The 18,302-nt window shown below is 37.4% G+C and overlaps 1 protein-coding gene across 3 annotated transcripts in view; it reads left to right on the forward strand.

Annotated features, from left to right (window-relative positions):
• Positions 1 to 18,302, forward strand: part of MID1 (midline 1) — a 177,614-nt gene that overhangs the window by 153,499 nt on the left and 5,813 nt on the right. For all 3 annotated transcript variants that reach the window (XM_088520230.1, XM_010224987.2, XM_010224988.2), the window contains 3 exons: positions 122 to 270; positions 3,898 to 4,025; positions 11,397 to 11,540. In XM_088520230.1, the coding sequence (XP_088376356.1) occupies positions 122 to 270; positions 3,898 to 4,025; positions 11,397 to 11,540 (421 nt within the window). The remainder of the gene's footprint in view (positions 1 to 121; positions 271 to 3,897; positions 4,026 to 11,396; positions 11,541 to 18,302) is intronic.

An 18,302-nucleotide genomic window follows, 5' to 3' on the forward strand; every position in this document is an offset into this window, starting at 1 on the left:
TCAGGAAATCTATTTGTTCCTGCTCCACCTCCTCCTGCTTGGTAGGTCTGCTTCGGAAGTGTAAGTGTGATCATTATTTGTGACCATAGAGGGTGACTGATTTCTTACATTTCCATTCAAGGTGGTGAGATTGAGGAAACTGGCTCAGCAGATTGCAAACTGCAAACAGTGCATCGAACGCTCGACATCCCTCATCTCTCAGGCCGAGCAGTCGCTGAAGGAGAATGACCACGCTCGCTTCCTGCAAACTGCTAAAAACATCACTGAAAGGTAAAGAAGAGTAAACGGGTTCTTCTGGGTAAACAGAAGAACCTAAATTTAAGGCAGGTGGCTTGTCATAGCTGCAGTAATAACTTGTTCCACCAAGATGTGCTTAAAGAGGGAGGAAAGAATTGCTACAGTACCACCGCTTTGTACAGTACTGGAATAGAAAGGGCCTGACTATAATGGCAAATAAAAACATCCCTTTGAAAAAGGATCATCAAAAATAAGCGTGAACTAAGACTTTGAACAATATAGCACAAATGAAGGAGATAGCATGGATATCAATAGATACCAAGCAGAGATCTGGCACTAAGCATACTAATTAGATGTCTAGAGACTGCAATTCCCACTTTATGGAAAAATCTGAGAGTGAGAATGAAAACAGGCAATGCAGCCTCTAACTGAAGTTTGCAATGATCTTGCCTGACATTTCTTGTGAAATAGCAAGTGTCAAGGTGAGGTAATGTTTAACTTCAGGACCATGCAGTGCACATCTTTCTGGTAGCCCACTCAGGGTTGAGAGATTGAAAAGCTGGATGTCAGGCAGGTAGGGTAGTTGCTGTGCTGGATCCCTGTGTGTAGGAAACTTCTACAGCTTCCAAGATCCTAGCTCCTTTTCAGCTTGCCAGATATATTGAGAACCCAAGGGTATGTGAGCAAACCCCTACAGAAAAGTGGGCTGTCAAAAAATTGGTTGGTGTTCAGTGCAGCATTGTAAATGTTGAAATACTATCACTGCTGCAGTGTTTTCTGATGAAAAAATGTTCTGCTGGAATTATCTGCTATTTTAGCCATCAGAGTGAGAAATAAAAGACTGATGTGTTCATGATAATGAACAAAAAATAATAATAATTTGAAAGTATCTTAATCTGTTCAACTTTTTTTTTCTTAAAGTTCTGGTTTATGTTTTTTAGTTCTTCACATGGTCTGGCCTAATTTGGCTTAATCTAGGTCATGAAATTACCATCTTCTATTATTTAATTTTTTAAAATTCTATCACTTCCTTTGAAGTGCTGTGTGCAGATTCCTGGAATATTAAACTTCACCAAAGCTATTTTAATCAAGTTCTGAATAAGCCAGCAACACTAGGATGCTGGTTATTGGTCCAGAGAGACGAAAAATAAAAAGAAAGAGAGAGACCAAAGTGAAGTTTGTTCACTGCAGGAGATTAAATTTGTTCTGTCACTGTTGGACCTTGTTTTGTATTCTGTCACCAAGCTCAACTGTGACACTTCTTTTTCCCAGCTGAAGGCAATAGTAGAACTACCATGAAATATACAATCTCAAATAAGTAAAATGTTCTTGGTGAGATTCTGGACTTTTTCAGTATTCTATGTAATAAACAGCAGGCACTTTTAACTGAGTACCAGAGAATATTCAGGGAAATTCCGTTTTGAAATTGTAAACATGAATAGTTGCCTTATAAATACAGTCACAATAGAGACACTCAGAGAACAGAAATAAGGCCAGTTGGCTTATGTATCCAGTCGAGTCTAATTCTTGGCTATCATGGATTACTATCTGTAATGAGATGGCTGTGAACGCCCTGCAAACCAGAGAATTATTTCAAGTGAATAAAATTGAGAAGAATAACACAAAGTGCTTGCAGACAAATTGCAACTGGAAAAAGAGACTAAATTTGATTAATATTTTTCCCCACAAGTTCCCTCTTAATTCTCAAAATTTTGTTTGCTTCTAAACTACTCATGAAACACCCTCTCCAAGGCCTCAGTTCCAGCAGTTAAAAGAGTCCCCAAAATCATGCTCATTCCACTTCTTCATGCGCACATTTCCAAGTAATTGCAGGATAATGTTCTCCATTGTAAGTACAACAAGTAACTTTATACAGCAAAGGCATTACACACAATACAATGACTTAGGTCATGTATTATTTGCTGAGGGTGAAATGCATTTACCATAGTAAAACCCTTATTAGTCAAGTGCAGTGTCAGATAAAGGAGGAAAAAAAGAGGAAAATCAGTCTTCTGAACCTAAGATGATGACATAGTCTATGAAACTGCAGACTATTAACCTCACAAAAGTGGACTTAAATATGCTTACTCACAAAGCACTCTTTGCATAGCCCCAGACAATAACCCAAAAGGGCTTGATGGTATGGTCTTTTTCATAATAAATATATACTTTATGTAGACATTAAGAGAAGCTCTTCTGCTTAGATTCCTGCTTGTTGACTTCCTGGCAAGGCTATTGTTGAATTTTAGAGGTATGCATAAACCTGAGTTTTAGCCCTAGTACAGGGCCGAGAAGAAATGTGTCTTCTGTATTAGATATGAAAACATGGTGGTGTGACTTTATATGACCCATAGGGAAAAACGGCAATAAAAAAAAAAGTGAAAGAGTTCAGAGAATTTTTTTTTCACTAACCACAGGGTAAAAGGTAATTCATTTACCGTATCTAAAACCATCTCTAGCAGCATCTACTTTGGACTTCATTCTCCAGCCAGAATTGCAAGAAGAACAGTGCTAAAAACTGCAAGAATTTTTGACTAGGAGGCTTTCTCAGTTCAATTCTAGAAAACTGTGCTAAAAACTGTAAAAACTGTAAATGAGTTGTACAACTCAGTTTTTATCTTTTCTGGTTGTGTTGTCCTAAAATACAAGAGGAGAAATACGTGAAAACAAAGCTCCTACTTAGCAAGAATTAGAGCCAGGTCTAAAGTGAAATGCTCTAGTTTGGGAAACTTAATTAAAGCAATCAAAATATTTTGATCTGACGTGTCATAAGTAACAAGTGAGTGCATTGTGTGCATTGTTGTATATTTAGCTCAAAACTGAAACAATTAACAAATTTCTGTTGTATAAGAAAAGACTTGACCCCTTTGCCTAACAGACCTGAATTCTTTTCTGAACTTTCTATAAACATACCCAGTATCCAGCTTTCCAATAAGATGCATTTTGAGCTATCAAGCTGAAAGGTCCCCAAAGTACATCTTGACTGCACTTCTCTAAAAATTTGTGTACTACTAGTAATGCTGGGCAGACTCAAAGTGGGTGTAGCTTTGGGAATGAGCTAGGCAAAAAATCCTTCAGTTTTGAAGAGAATGTAAACATGCACGCTTGCTTTACAGGGAAAAAGCCTTTTCCAAACAAACTGTCCTGACCTCTATTTGTTTTATCCCCGCCTCCCCCTCCCTGCACCCTTTGAAGTTAAGAGCTGTTTGCCTGGCCTAACTGCTGAGGAGGTGCTGTGAGCTGCTTCAAGCCCTTGAGCCTTGAGGTGGGAAGGAGGGCCTGGAGCTAGGAATGACATGGGAAAACAAGGGCTGGGAGAGACACAGCATCTGGTGGGAGTGCTTCAAGCACAAATGAAAAAAACATGCTACCTGGTTCAGTGGAAGGAACAACTGATGGCTTAATACCTTGTTAACAGCATATCTAACTCTACAAACTAAGTAAAAGCTAAGTAATAATAGATTCTTACCAGTCTTCACTTTCAAAAAAGAAAAAAAAAAGAAAAAAAAAAGAAGAAGCTCCTAATATAAACACTTGCAAAGACTTTTTTTTTTGTTAAGCCTTTTGACATGCAATTGATAATGTTGATTAGGCCTCGCTTTGATGTGAAAGCTACTGTGCAATTTGAGTGTGCTAAGATATTTTTCCTTTTCATTATAGGGTTTCCATGGCGACTGCGTCTTCCCAGGTTCTAATTCCTGAAATTAATCTCAATGATACTTTCGATACTTTCGCACTTGATTTTACCAGAGAGAAGAAATTGTTGGAATGCCTTGATTATCTTACAGGTACTTTTCTCTTCAGCATGCTCAAGGTTCCTCATAAGGCATTAGTGATTGGGCAGCAATTTCCTTCATTACCCGTGTTTCTATTTCTGCTTCTGAACTTGGAAGGCCAAGCAGCCCCAGGATGCGATACATGGCATTAAGTGCTACAAGGCACAGCTGGGATGTATCTCCTGTCCTCTCACCCCTTCCCACCAGGGAATGCAGAGGAGGGAGAAATGGTCAAAGTCCTTGGATCATTTGTCCTGCCTGCCTAGTGGAGTGGCCAATGCAGTACTTGCAGAACAGTCTGGCAGAACATGCAAGAAGGAGCAGCTTGAGCTCAGCATGGAGGAGTCAGGTTGCTTCGTCCAAGGAGCAAGAGCAGAGACCAAATTCTGTGTCCTTGTTTGGGCCCGCCATGTATCACACATGGGGCTGCATCATTCCTGCAGGAGGGTGGAGCCTGGAAGATCTCTTCTAAGCAAACAGAATCTGTTAAAAAAAATCAGTATCAAGGGCTTAGCAAATAAGGTAGTCTCCTTACATCAGTGCGTAATGAGAATGCACTTTTCCCCTGCTGTGTAACTATAAGATCCTGCAGGATAGAGAGGGGACTGGAGAGCATATAGGTGCTCTCCACTAGGGTAAAGGCCTTGTTCTCCACCAAGCAAAACTCTAGCTCACTTACTCAAGTGTTTGGGCTAAAGAAGCCTGCAGGATTAGACCCTTACTCAAGGTCTGAGTAATGCGCAATCTCAGAGTATGTAATGACTCACCAAGAGAAACAAATTACGGTAATTAAGAGTGTTTTGATTTCAATGCCAGAATTAGAACAATTCATTCCAGTTCAATTGAAAACAGAAGAGACAGGGAGTAGGTTTTCATTTAGCCATGTCTCTAAGCATGCGCTGGAAACAGTGAGAATGTGCGGTGAAAGACATAAAACGCTGTTAGAAAACCACTTAAAAATTTCATCCGCTCCCATTCTCTTAGCCCAGTTTGAAAGAGATGTGCCCGTGGTATTTCAGAAGAATGTGAGAACGAAGAGTCTCTGCATTGCCCGCATTTGGATTGTTTGCCATGCAGAGAGCTAATTTCTAGGTTTTCTGCAGGAGGACAAATGAATACTAGTTGGAGCAAGGCTATATGCACAGGGCAGCACCACCCTTGCCTTATATAGCTGTGGATTTTTTGGCATATCTTTAATGAGGGATTTCATCTGCAAGAAATGTTCATAGCACCGTGTAACTGATGAATACAATCAGTGTTTAACACATACCCAAGTAAATAATAGACGATAATACCATGGTGTGAGTCAGTTGCTCCTTTTTATAGGGCACCAATGAAATATTAGCCTGCCGGTGAAATGAATCCTGCTCTCCCCAAAGTCTCCTGGAATTTTGCCTCTGCATTGAGTGTTCATCCCAAAACTGTAACATAAAACCTAAAAAGCCAAGGGAATAAAAGGGAGGAATAACAAAAAGCCAGACTTATTTGCCCTAACTTAGGAATCTAAATGTAAAATAATCACCCTCAACTTGCTTTATAGTCAAAGAAGAGGAATTACTGCCTCATTTTAAGGCATATATCTCAGGTCAAATGACACAGTTCTGGAGGAGCCTATTTCTCCATTAGCTCTAAAGAGAGACTAGAATGACTCATTCGCATTTAGATAATTGCATTTTGAACCTTTAGAGCATTGGGGGGGTGAATTCCATCTAGCGATCTCTCCCCCTCACCTCAGTCTTCTCCCCTTTGCACATCACATGCCCACTTACCAGTCTAATTGCTGTTCACTGCTGAAAATGACGATCATTTCAGTCCCAGAATGAAGGACACTATTGCCACAGGTTCAATGCCATGAAGATCTTTTCTGTGGTCCATCATGCTTGCTGTGCCACCTATACATTTCCTACGTCAATCTCAGGATTGAGAAATTACCCACAATTCAGTGTAAAGGAATTCTCAATATATTGAGCAGTTACTAATCTATTATTTTCATCTTTGCCCTAGATGGCCAGTGAAAAACACTTTTAGCCCTCTCTGACTGTCAGATGTAGTATTTTTCTTCACATTAATAAATAGCATATGGCTGCAATGACAAAATACAAACCACAAATCCAAATTATTTGAGCATAAAAATTAATTTATCCAGATTGTTAAAATGATTTATTTACATATATTTAAGTATGTGTATACATATGTGTATATGTATAATCCCAAGAGTCAAATACATTTGATCATTCTCTGTTGTTGTTCAGATACTCTGAATGCTAATTTATTTTACACCTTTCAGATTGATGAGTGGAATCGTGGTAGCTCTTACTCTGAAAACTGAATGATAGAATCAAGATTTACTTCTATCATGTTTGACAGATTTAAATAAAAGGAAGACCATTTGTAATTCCTACTGATAGGCCTGTGTTGCTAAGTAAATGAAGAAGCCTGCATTTTATCTGTCATCTCTACTACTTCTAAAGACAGTGTCAAAGCTCAAATCCAGCCTCATCCGCTTAGCTGTCGTTTGCCTTCAAAACAATTGACCAAGGTTGTATTCTGGAAATTTTCTTATCCTTTGATCCCTTCTCAATGTGTGATCTGCCAAATCTGCTTCATCTGTCCCCTCCCCCTCCCCGCCCGGTTTTCTGTGTGACTCATTGAAGTTTGCGTCTTTCCTTCTTCCTTCCTCTGTAGATCATCTCTAGGCTATTTCATTCACAAATACTCATTTAACTACTTTATCTTCGTATTGCTAATTTATGCATCTGTCTGTACAAAGCTTCTGGTATCTAAATGACAATCTCTGATACCTTCTGGAAAATTTCTAGCCAGACACTGAGATGACAAGCTCAATATAGTAAAACACTACTCTCGATCTCCCTCTGACTCTTCTTTCCCGTGTATCTATTTTCTTTTGAAAGCTTTCTTAACTTGCTTGCTGCTCAAATCTATCATCTGGAGTTCCTCTTTTACCTACACCTGTATCTGGATATTTACAGACCATACCTACAATGGATACATCCTTTCTGTGCAATATTAAAGATTGTTTTGGTCCGTTGGGTATCAAAAAGTCCTGTCCTAATTCTTGCTATTTTGAATCTCAGCTCTAGCAATACCTATTCTTTGATCTTGCAATATGCCTTTCACAAGAAATCCCTTCTAAAGCAAGGATACATTTTCCTCATACATCACTTTAGTTGTGACTACACTTATATGTATGTATCACCAGCATATGCCAAATGTTTCTTCACATCAGAGTGACTTTATACTGGAAACCCTTCACCACCTACCTTTCCTCCAAACTTTCTTTCAATAAGACCAGAAGCCATCTCCAGTGAGCTCATTATCATGCTTTGAGTGTAATCTATTTTCACTCAGTTGTTTTTGAAAAGGTCTGATGTAGCTGTGCATCTCACGTTCCTCCATACTGTTTTGGTCTAGTGTAATAACACACTGAGGAGCCAGTAATTAACTAAGAGAGGTTCGGAGCAGCTTTCTCATCTCCCTCAAATTCATAGCTGACAACGTGAACACTTCTAGAAAACATTGGGTCAAAGTGTTGGCTTACATCTTCCTCTTTTATTTAGGTTTAAAATCACTAAGAAACCTTTACAAATTCAATCATCTCATTCCAGCAGGGAGTTGGAGGACAAACAAATGAAAGGATGTTGAAGTATTTTGAGCAAATTTGTGTGACCTTGCACTGAAAGGAACTAGAAACAGTCATCCAGTAGCCACCACGTTCATGCTGGGACTCATCAATGAGAAATGGCAGCTTAAGCTGCATCTTAAGTAAATGGACCATTGGAATGCTTTCAGTCTGCTTCAGGGCAAAGCCATGCAAATGGCATTGAGTGGAAGGTGGATTAGACTAACCTGATTGACTTTTCCCTGAAAGAGAGTAGGTATGCTAACAAAGTCAGTTATTTCTGGGAGGAAAATTAGCAGTCTGCTTTTCTAATATTAGTTATTGCCTCTCAGGCTCTTCAGATATGGTTCCTGACTATGTGAGTGTGTCTCCTCAGTTCTGAGTCAAAGTCACAAAAAGAACTAAGTTAGCCTTCAGCAATGATTTTAACTCTCGTCAGAATGTTGATTCATGAGTGCAAGAGAAGGAAAGTCAAAGCGACTCTAGCAGCTACCACTCACAGGTGTTTGACCTGGTCCTCTTATGGAGAATGCCACACCAAGAAGACCTGTTGTCATTGGGAAGCACTTGCTTGAACGGCAGCAGTTTTCATGGTGGCTTGCTAAGTCACCTGACACTGATTTCAGGTTCCCTCACTGCTCAAATTATAAATTCTGGTGTTTCAGGAACGGCTTCACATTTTTTTTTTCATCTTTCCCTAAAACTGCGTGTCAGTTTGTGGACAGGAGGCAGAAAACAGCTGAGGATATTAACAGCATCAGTTGTCTAACTTCAGTCTTGCTATGTCCATGAGTCAGAGCTCTGACCTCACTCTGAAATGGACTGGAAGAGCTCTTGGGCAGGCACTACAGCTCCATCAAGGAACAAGACTGAAGGGTGCACTTTGAGGCTTTATGTCTTTCAGCATTGGGTATGCAACACTAGGATCATTCTCCTGCTGTTTAATTAAGCATTCTGGACGGAGCACACCACATGTGGAAGGGTGCACCACACAGCCACGCATGAGTTCGCCCTGGACTCTCAGTAGCACTTTCGTTGTGGCATCTGAGCTCTGTATATATAGCTGTGACAGTGAAGATAGCTGATTAAAGTCTATCTCTTTAATTACTTTATGGATTTACACCCTACGAAGAAGTATTTCATGTGGAATAATGATTTTTTCAGCCGGATTTCATATTTTGAAAGTCTTAACAAATCATTTGTACAGAAACTTCCCTGCAGAAGAAGCAGATATTTTTTATTTTTATTCTGAGTTTTTTACCACATAAATATTGCTGGAAAACTGTGTTTCATACACTGTAGTCTCAGGTGGGTGTAGATTAGATAAAAGTACAAGAGAGAAGACATTCTTCTTAGGTCAAATATCTGTTTTTCTTGTTTCATGGAAGCCTGTAAATCTCCAGTCTTGTGTAAGATTTGCCAGGTGTGCAAACAAAAGGAGAATTTAAGCTGTCTTTTTCAAAGAATTGAAGGGACTAAGGTGCTATTGAAATGTAGCCATGGTTTAATGAACTTATAGTTCATTAAACATTCAGTTATTGTTCTTTTCATTAAATTATTACTTATTATCTATGTTGCAGAAGGGACAAGTACATTTCTTAGGTATAGAATTTCATTCTATTAGCTTCATAAAAAGACTGAAGACAGCTTTGGTTAAATATATCTCAGAAAAATCAGATCCACTTGTATATTTGTAAAGAAATGTCTTTCGTTTATTTATTTATTTATTTATTTATTTGCCCTTGCAGGAAAGGCAAAATATGAAAATGAATTCTCATCTACAACGAAACTTTTAAAATAACTAAAATAGATTATCAGGCTAGAAACTTGCTTCCGATATAGCTAATAAGAACAATATTGCCTTATATGGCTTTTACAACAGTTAGCCTCAGTCAGTACCTACCATATAATTCGCAGTGCTAGACTTTGCAAAAGATTGTGGGTTTTGTTTGTTTGTTTGTTTGTTTTCTCCTTGTGTTTACATGCCCTCTTGGGATGACTTTTCTTATTTTAGTTCTTTTTTATCTCTCTCTATTAATATCCATCTGTCTCAAGGGATGCTCTACTGAAGGAAAAAAACAAAAAAAAAAAGGTAACCTTCTGTGATACAATATGTAGAGCATTACAAATCATGGTCATATCATGAAACACATCTGAATGTTTCCTTATGCCTCACAGTTGAAAAAGGCTCCTTGGAAACGTGTCTGCATTTTTATTCTTGGGAACATGCATCAGCAAAACAGGAATATGAACTATACTAATTGTTAATGTGAAAATAAGAGAGATGATTCATAGAAATAGGTTGCTGCAGAAGCAAAGGTGGAATTCCTTTTCAGGAAAAGGTGGAAAAGAGTAGGGTTTTTTTGTTGTTGCTGGAGCTATTATTTATGTCTCTGAAAAATTGAAGAACTGACTGCAAAAATACTCAGCCAGAGCTGTCTTCCTTTTCCTTTAATTCAGGTATATTTTGGTTGTTTAGCCTAGAGTTTCCTCCCTCCTGGCTCTGTTATAGCTGGGAGGAACTGTACTGAGTGTTGTTGTTTTCCTTCATGGTGGTGGCACACAGGGCCAACAATTAGGAAAGGGGACCCCACTAAGATAAACATGCAGGGCGGCCCACTAGTCTTTCAAAGCATTGCCCAGCCATAGAAGCCAGGGGGACAGACTCCTTTAGGCTCTGTGCATGATCTCTCTCTGTAGCATGTAGGCTTAGTTAATGGTAAAATGCAACATCAGTGATTTGTGGGAGTAGTCTGTATAGGCACACAGTTGGGGAAGGTTGCTAAATTCAATTAATAAACTTTCACATAATAATCAGCACCATTTACTCTTTTTTTAAGTTGTTTATTTATATAGAAAATGCAAGCAAGGGAAGTTCACACCTGAGAAGTTTGTTTCTAGTTGCCATTCTTTAAAGAGGTCTTTGAAACAAACCTGTGTGTTTTGTATGTGAGAACAATGTGTAGCTTGGTGCACAGAGAGAGGGCAGTGATCCCGTTTTATTGATTTAGAAAAGGAAACAGAGTGACAACTTTTTTATTAAAATGTTTGGATTGTTTTCTGGAATTATATAATTAGTAATGATATAGAAGTTCAGGTTGTAATAGCTGTAAATCCAGGTAGGGTAATAATGCCTGATGTAAGACTGAAAAACTGAATTGTATAAGCAGCAGAAATTATATGCATGTATATTAAATAGGCTAGCTAGGGAATAAATAAAAATGAACTTGAAGAGAAGGCAAAATCGAGCATGAAAGCATGACTGAGTGATGTCCCAAAGTGACATTTTTTGAATATTTCATCATTGAACCTATGCCCATCTCTGTCAAGACAGGGAAAGCAAATACTGCTTCAAAATCAAAAGGAAAAAACAAAACAATGAAATAATAATTTTAGCATAGTGGTCAGAAAGAAACCTAGCAAAATTAATGTATCAATTGGGTGCTGTCAAACACAGTTTAATGTGACAACCAACACATCACTTGCAGCTTTAGCTCTAGATAAAGCTGATTTAATACAAAATATTTTCAATATCTGGAACTTCTAGGTGATTGCACTTGGTAGTAAGAATTCCTCAGCAATGATTTGTTTTGTTTAAGTTATCACTGGGATAGGCAAAAAGATTTGTTGGGCAGTATATCTGCGAACTTACATATCAGCTGCATCCCTTAATCTCAGGTGAGAAGAGAAATATTTTATTGCTTGCTTCAGTAAGCCTTCTCCTTGTTCTCAATATCTCACAGCTCCCAACCCTCCCACCATTCGAGAAGAGCTCTGTACAGCTTCTTATGATACGATTACTGTTCACTGGACATCGGATGATGAATTCAGTGTGGTCTCTTATGAGCTGCAGTACACGATCTTCACTGGACAAGCAAATGTTGTTAGTGAGTATCAATCATTTTATTTCTGGTTCTGTTTGCTTACAGCTTCTCTTCAAAACACATTAAATATAAATGCACTCACACATCAAAAGCAAAATGAAAAAGATATTTTCTAGAAAGTTTTACAGCCAATTGTCTGCTTTTTAAATCTGAAATAGTAATAATTCCAAAGGATTTTAAAATTTGAAATTCATCTCATTAAAATGTCTGGTATGTTTTCTGGGAGTGCAAAGCAGTGAGAGCTTACTAAGACTAGAACCAGCATATATAATCAGTGATACAAATTCTGTCCATGTTAACAGGATTTATGTCTTATGTTGTAAGGTCCTTACCTTAACCACAGGGATGAAAACTCCAATTGCATTGCCAAGGCCAGTGAGGCATTTAGGAGCCTATGTCTAACTGGCCATCAGTTAGAACTGGCACCTTTAGTAACTCCTTTTTTGTCAGAAATATAAATTAAGTTTTTCCTACTTGTTTGCACTGTCTGCAAGGCTTCAGAGTACAGATTTCTGTTAGTATATCAAAGGCTAAAGGAGCAAATATCAGTGGAACAAGGATTAATATGGTAAGTTTGACTTACAATGACATTAACTAACATTGTTTGCTATTTCTTATTGTAGCACACTTGTATTAAGTACACCCTCTGTTTTGAATCTGTGACTTTCCTGAATGAACAAATTTACTGGTTATTCCTTGGATTGTTCTGTTGTTAAATAACTTTTCCTCTGAGAAAACCATATTGTCTAAACTTTGGCTAGGAAGTTAATACTTCTGGGTTCTGTGTATTATGATCATTGACTAACTATGATTTTTTAGAAAAGTCATTTAATTTCTTCCTGTTTTGTTTCCCCATATGTTATGAGTATTTTATGTGGCATTGCTTTACGAGACTACAGGAGTTTGAAATTAATCAAAGTAAATAAAAGGAGGAGTTTCTTTGGTCAACTTGTATCTAAATTGTGAAACTCATTGCCATAGAGGACTGTTGATTAGAAGTTTGTGTGGATTCAGGAGATGACTGGATAGATCATATGAGAAAAAGGTGTTGTGAACAATGAAGTGTAAAGACTTCCTCGTGGCTCAGAAAGTCTCAGAGCTGAAAACTGTGGGAGCCTGGGAGAGTATACTGCTGGGTGATCAATATATGCTTTCCCTTTTCTAAAACACCTTCAGAGGCACTTGCTTTTGACTGCCCTCGGATGCCCCCGTCACTTGTTGAGCTAGATAGGTTTATCTCTGACCCAGTACATCAGTGGTATTGTTCTCATAAAATGCTTTGCAATGTTTTGATGAAAGTGCTGTTGACATGTTAACATACTTCATATCCATGCAAAAATCGCATGGTCTATGCCAAATCTCAGTACTGAACCATACTCTTGCACTGACTCTTTTGTTTCTTTGCACCTCAGCTTCTCCATCACTAAGCAGGAGGCAGCCCTCCAAGCCATCTATAAGGAGTTAGGTGCTGGTATTTTAGCACCATTTCTACATAGCATACTGTGACTATCTTATGATTCAGAATTACTCAAAGTTTGATTACTATTTTCTTGGAAGTCTCCATTTAGTGTCTTTCTTAGCAACCTAATTTTGGCAACACATTCAAAAATTTGAGATTCTTCACTAGAAAGACCAAGTAAACCTCAGTACAAGCTTCTGTGTGTGATGAAACTGGATAGAAAAAGGGTCTAATAGTAATCCTGAAGGAATGGAGGCTGGCAGACAAGGAAGGAGAAAATTCTCTGATTAATCACTAATAAACAAACAATGATAATATGGCATATTTCTTGGTTTCTGACCCATTTTTATCAATACCTCTATGCAAGAAGGAATGCTATAGCTATGGGTGTGTCAGGTGCTGGCATGGTGTATGAACCGCAGAACGATGTGCTATCTCCACACTTTTGTGATATGTACTTTTGCTCTTTGCTTACTAATGAATAAATACTCACTTTCTTTTGAGGCTTTATTTTAAGTTTTCCCATGTGGAAATAAAAGCTTTGATCTGCAAAGCGGATAGATTTTTTTTTTTTTGATGCAATATATTAATTTTGGGGAACATAACATAAGTGCTCCCTATGCAATCTGAACTTCAATGCTATCACTGATGATTTGCAAAAATGTTGCCATTAAAAGATCAAAGAGAAAAGAAGTCTCATATGAAAACTCTTTGAGAAGTTCTATTTATAAAATGTTCTTAACAGCTGAAATGAAAGGAGACATGATTTTTCTGCAACATATCAAGCCATTGTATAACATACCAGGTCTGAATCACCATGACCCTATTGACTTCTGGAATCAACCATTTTACACCAATGCAATATAAGAACTAGCCTAATTGTTCTTTTCGGAATACAGCTCTTCAGATCTGTCCAGATTTCTTACATACAAGATTATTCCAGTTTGTTCCAGCTTCCATAGATACTAAAGATTTTCTCACTAGCAACCTGATTTTACTGAGGAAGTTACTTCTCTTTGCTAGAATTCTATGCTTTATCCTATAAAAGAGTTTAATTTCTCCGCTGTTGTAGGTGTTCTTAAAAGGTTATCCCTAGAATATGGGAAAGCTGACTTCTTCAAGTGTGCTATAATAATGTGATATAATGTGTAGGGATATTTTCACTGTAAGTTACTATGCTGCATCACAACCTTTATATACTATGTGATTTTTTAAAAATCTATTTTACTGCAATAGAGCGTAGATGAGCACAGATTTATTTCTATTTAAGAAATTTGCATTTTCTTGCACATAATTTTGTTTTCTGTTTCTGCCACATCTCCCAATGTTGCTGCTGGTCATGTGGGTTACCTGTAACAGAGAATGTAAATAGATTTATGGATTATCTTTCAATTCTGTATAGTGATGAATTAGTCACAAGAGAGTAGCTTGAGTACAGTATTACAGCAACAAGCTTCTTTCCCCTGAGACAGTGGGGATCACTTTGCATACATACCCACCTACTGTGTTAATGGAGATTGTTGTTTTGGAATCCATTTCTTAAAACCACAGAGTCAGACTGACTGCACTTTCCACTCCTCGGTACATTTCCCCCATTAGAGGCATATATCATTCAGGGATTGCTATGAATGCAGTAACAAAAACAAGCAATGCTATGTTTTTCTAATGTATTTTCTATCCAACATAATCAACTGTATTCTCTTTTTATTAACTGAAAAATTGGGGAGTTAAATTTTGGTGGAAAATATCCAGCAAGAGTATTTCATTTTGAATCCTATTTCATACAGGAAAGATTATTTCCAAATGTGGTCAATCTGCTTGGTTACTATATGCTTGACAGCACTTTCTGATGCATAAAAACAATATAGGTGTTTAAATTAGGCACTTATACTAAAGCATTTGCTCACAGAGCTATACTACTCACACATTTGCAATTCCAAGATGCTACTAATCACCTGCAATCTGAATATTATAAAAGCTTTCAGAATGACTTTGTAACTACCTAGTTAATGTGCATTAAAATTGCATTATCCTCTTACAATAAATTTTCATGTATTTATCGAGTTTCTGTATATTTTTGATATCATTAAATTGCTTGAGTGTGCTTCAGTAAGGTTAAAATTTAAACACTCAGTTTCTTACTAGCTGCAGTACAAAAAACCTTCATGAAAACACATGTCTCTCTCCAAGACAAAAAGAGTAAATAACTCTTTCTTGGTCATTGGGATTAGGTTACTTATATCTATTAAATATTAAAATTCACTCTATTAAGGATACAGTAGACCATCAGAACCTTTCCTTAGTTAGAGAGTTACTGTTCCTATGAGAAAGGATACAATTTTGTAGAAGGGTTTAAGAAAATTAAAAGTGCAAGCTTTCCTGAAAAACAGTGAGTTTATGATTCACCCATGAGCTTTTGAAACTTCTAGCTATCGTTTTTTTCTATACGACTTAATTTATTAAAAATAGATGCCTTAGAGCGCTACTGAGGTTTTTAGTCTCTTCCAGTGGTACAAAAGTAAGTTCAGGATAAAACCAGGAAAACATCTATGCCTTGGAAAGTATCAAAAAAGTGTATTTCTAAAAAAAAAAAAAAAAATGCTATGTGTTTTGCAGAAATCCTGCATATATTATTTTCATCCATGTGGGAATGCAGAGTGGGGGTAGAGAGACTATATATCTGTCAACTTTACCTACAGTTTTTATTCTACTAGTTTGAAATGGTAATAATTTATTGAAAGAAAGCATTTAAAATAATTAAAATGCTCAAGAGATTAAATAACCTTCTCATGACTTATGTGCTCCTCTTCTGGTTTTTAAAAAGGTGTATTTTATTAAAATCAAACAGTGTAAATTTTAGGAGGATTTACACCTTGGGATTTTTCCCATCTGGTTTTTAAAGTGCATCAGCAGCTAATGCCAGGGAAATAGCTTTACAAATTATTACCTCCAGATTCTGAGAAACATGTTTTGAAACCTCACACATCCTGTATGGACATCACTGTGCTCACTGCACCGTTCCAGGATGTAATTTAAATTCTCAACATTTTTGTAGGTTACAGTTTTAAAATACATTGCTTTTCCACCTGCAGGACCCTGCAAAAAAGCTCTGAGCCTTGGAAACAAGAAACCCTAATCTATCCAGGGTAAGGACTGGGTACAATAGTGGACACTTAGCTGTTACTGCTACTGCAGTGAAGAGGTGTGCTTTTCCACTTAACCTGTGGCCACCGGCAGGGAACCAAGAATGCAAATGTTATCCCCGAATGACGGCATGTCCTCTCTATTTCCTCATTTCCCTGCTCATTCTTTTTTTTTTTTTCATTAAAAGAGAAAAGGAGAAAAAGGCTGTGCTTATAGGTCAGAACCGAAAACGTTTTTTTTTTATGCAGACACAAAATATTCTTTTATACCTAAAAAACTTTACCTGTCGATAGTTGCTTTTCTTCACTCTGAAGCATTTTGGATCTGTAGTTTCAGGATATGTTGTGAGTTCATTACAAGTTTTATACTCTGTTAAGCAGAAATAAGCCTGTGGAGAGTAACATCAGAAATGTAATACTAGTCTGAAAAAAAGTACCTTGACTGGAGAACTGAGGTGATAGATACAAATTTTTAGTTTCCAGATGATTTCGAAAAAAATCTGGGCATTTCTGTGTCAGCTCAAGGATTTGTTTATATGTTGACTATATACGATAAACCGTTGCTTTGGAATACTATTCTCTTCCAGACTAAAAGGAAAATTCCACTCAATAGGTTCCCTATGGTTTAGGCATAAAGCAGGACATACACTGATGCTGCCGTAGGCACATTACTACAGGTACAAGTGGAGTTCTTGTGAACAATAACGCTGGGTTCTGTTTTCAAGAGATAGATGATGACTCTATGTGGTCTATTTTTTTCAACAGTTTTGGGAGAAACTGAGTGCTGCAAAGTTGTTTTTCTTTTTTCCTTTTTTTTTTTCAGATATAGCACACTTTCAGAAATCCCTTGTAGTTGATATTTAGGGAGAATACATGTGGCCAGGATGCTCACTGGTTGGAGCATGAAGGAGGTACTAGAATCCATTTTCCTCTCCTTTAAGGGAACAACAACAATGTTCTCTGGTAAATGTCCCTGCTGGAGCAGGGGGGTTGGACTAGCTGACTTCTAGAGGTCTTTTCCAACCTTAAGCATTCTGTGATTCTGTGAGCCTGTAAATCCCAGTTTCTATTCACCTTAGCAGTAGTTAATAGAGTAAAATATGTTCTTGATGAGACATTACAGGCTAGAGAAATGTTGGATATCACTTGTCCTTCAAATTCTGGTCTTTGCAATCTGAAAACTGGAGGATGAGCTTACAGCTCAGTGAGAAGAACAGTCTGAAGGTCAGACTCCAAACATGGGCTCAACCTGAGACTGAGAGTTCAAATCGATGTAGGGAGGGGAGAGTTCCTTTCACTTCAGGTCAGCTCTCCAAAGCTAGAGTTGTCATCTAAGATGGTCACCTTGGGCTCCTCGTTGTTATAGAAAGAAGCACTTGTGGTAGGATGTTCTCACCTGGGAAGGTGGAATAAACCATTCACTCATTTCTGTCTCCCCTCAACACTGAGAAAAAATAGATTAGGCATTGTATCTTTTCATTAGATGACAAGGTGACATGAATCTCACCTGAAACTGGGCCTCCCTTTTCCCTTTGCACAATAGGATTAAAAGCTGCCTACCTCTCAAGGATGCTCTGTAACATCAATAAACAATTGATGTTTTAATTTTAAGAGAACTTTGAGACAAAAGCTCTTTCTTTCTTCGATTAAAATTTGGTTTATAATTCTATTACTAACAATCCCTTAATAAGAAACACACATCCCAAATTAGGAATGATTTTTCCAAGATGGTTATGAATAATCTATGAATTTGTAAAGCTATACTGTGTATTTTTCTTTGAAATTTTTGTGTCCAGTAACCTTTTAATTTTTACTTTGCATAGAAGTTTTTATTGACTAATATACAGAGCTGAAATTACCACTAACTTTCAAAAGATACAGATCAGTAGTACTTTTTATTTTGGTTTCCTGCTAAAATATGAGTTAAAAGCTGAAAACTGGTTTAACATCATAGTGGATTTCATAATATATTCTATGCCCAGTAACAACAGAAACTGAAAAGGCTGTAAGATTTCTGATCCAGTCAAGGATTTTCTTTCATGTTTTCCAACCTAATATGCGCACATGCATGCATACGTTTCTGTCTCTCTATCTGTATAACTATATAAATTGTTGTGAGGATATATACATTTTATGGATGTTAACTTTGTTAATTGTATAAAC

Source organism: Tinamus guttatus, unplaced genomic scaffold (genome assembly GCF_059628265.1).
Source record: "Tinamus guttatus ecotype Peru unplaced genomic scaffold, ASM5962826v1 Tinamus_guttatus_pri_ptg000083l, whole genome shotgun sequence".
Lineage (NCBI taxonomy): Eukaryota > Metazoa > Chordata > Aves > Tinamiformes > Tinamidae > Tinamus > Tinamus guttatus.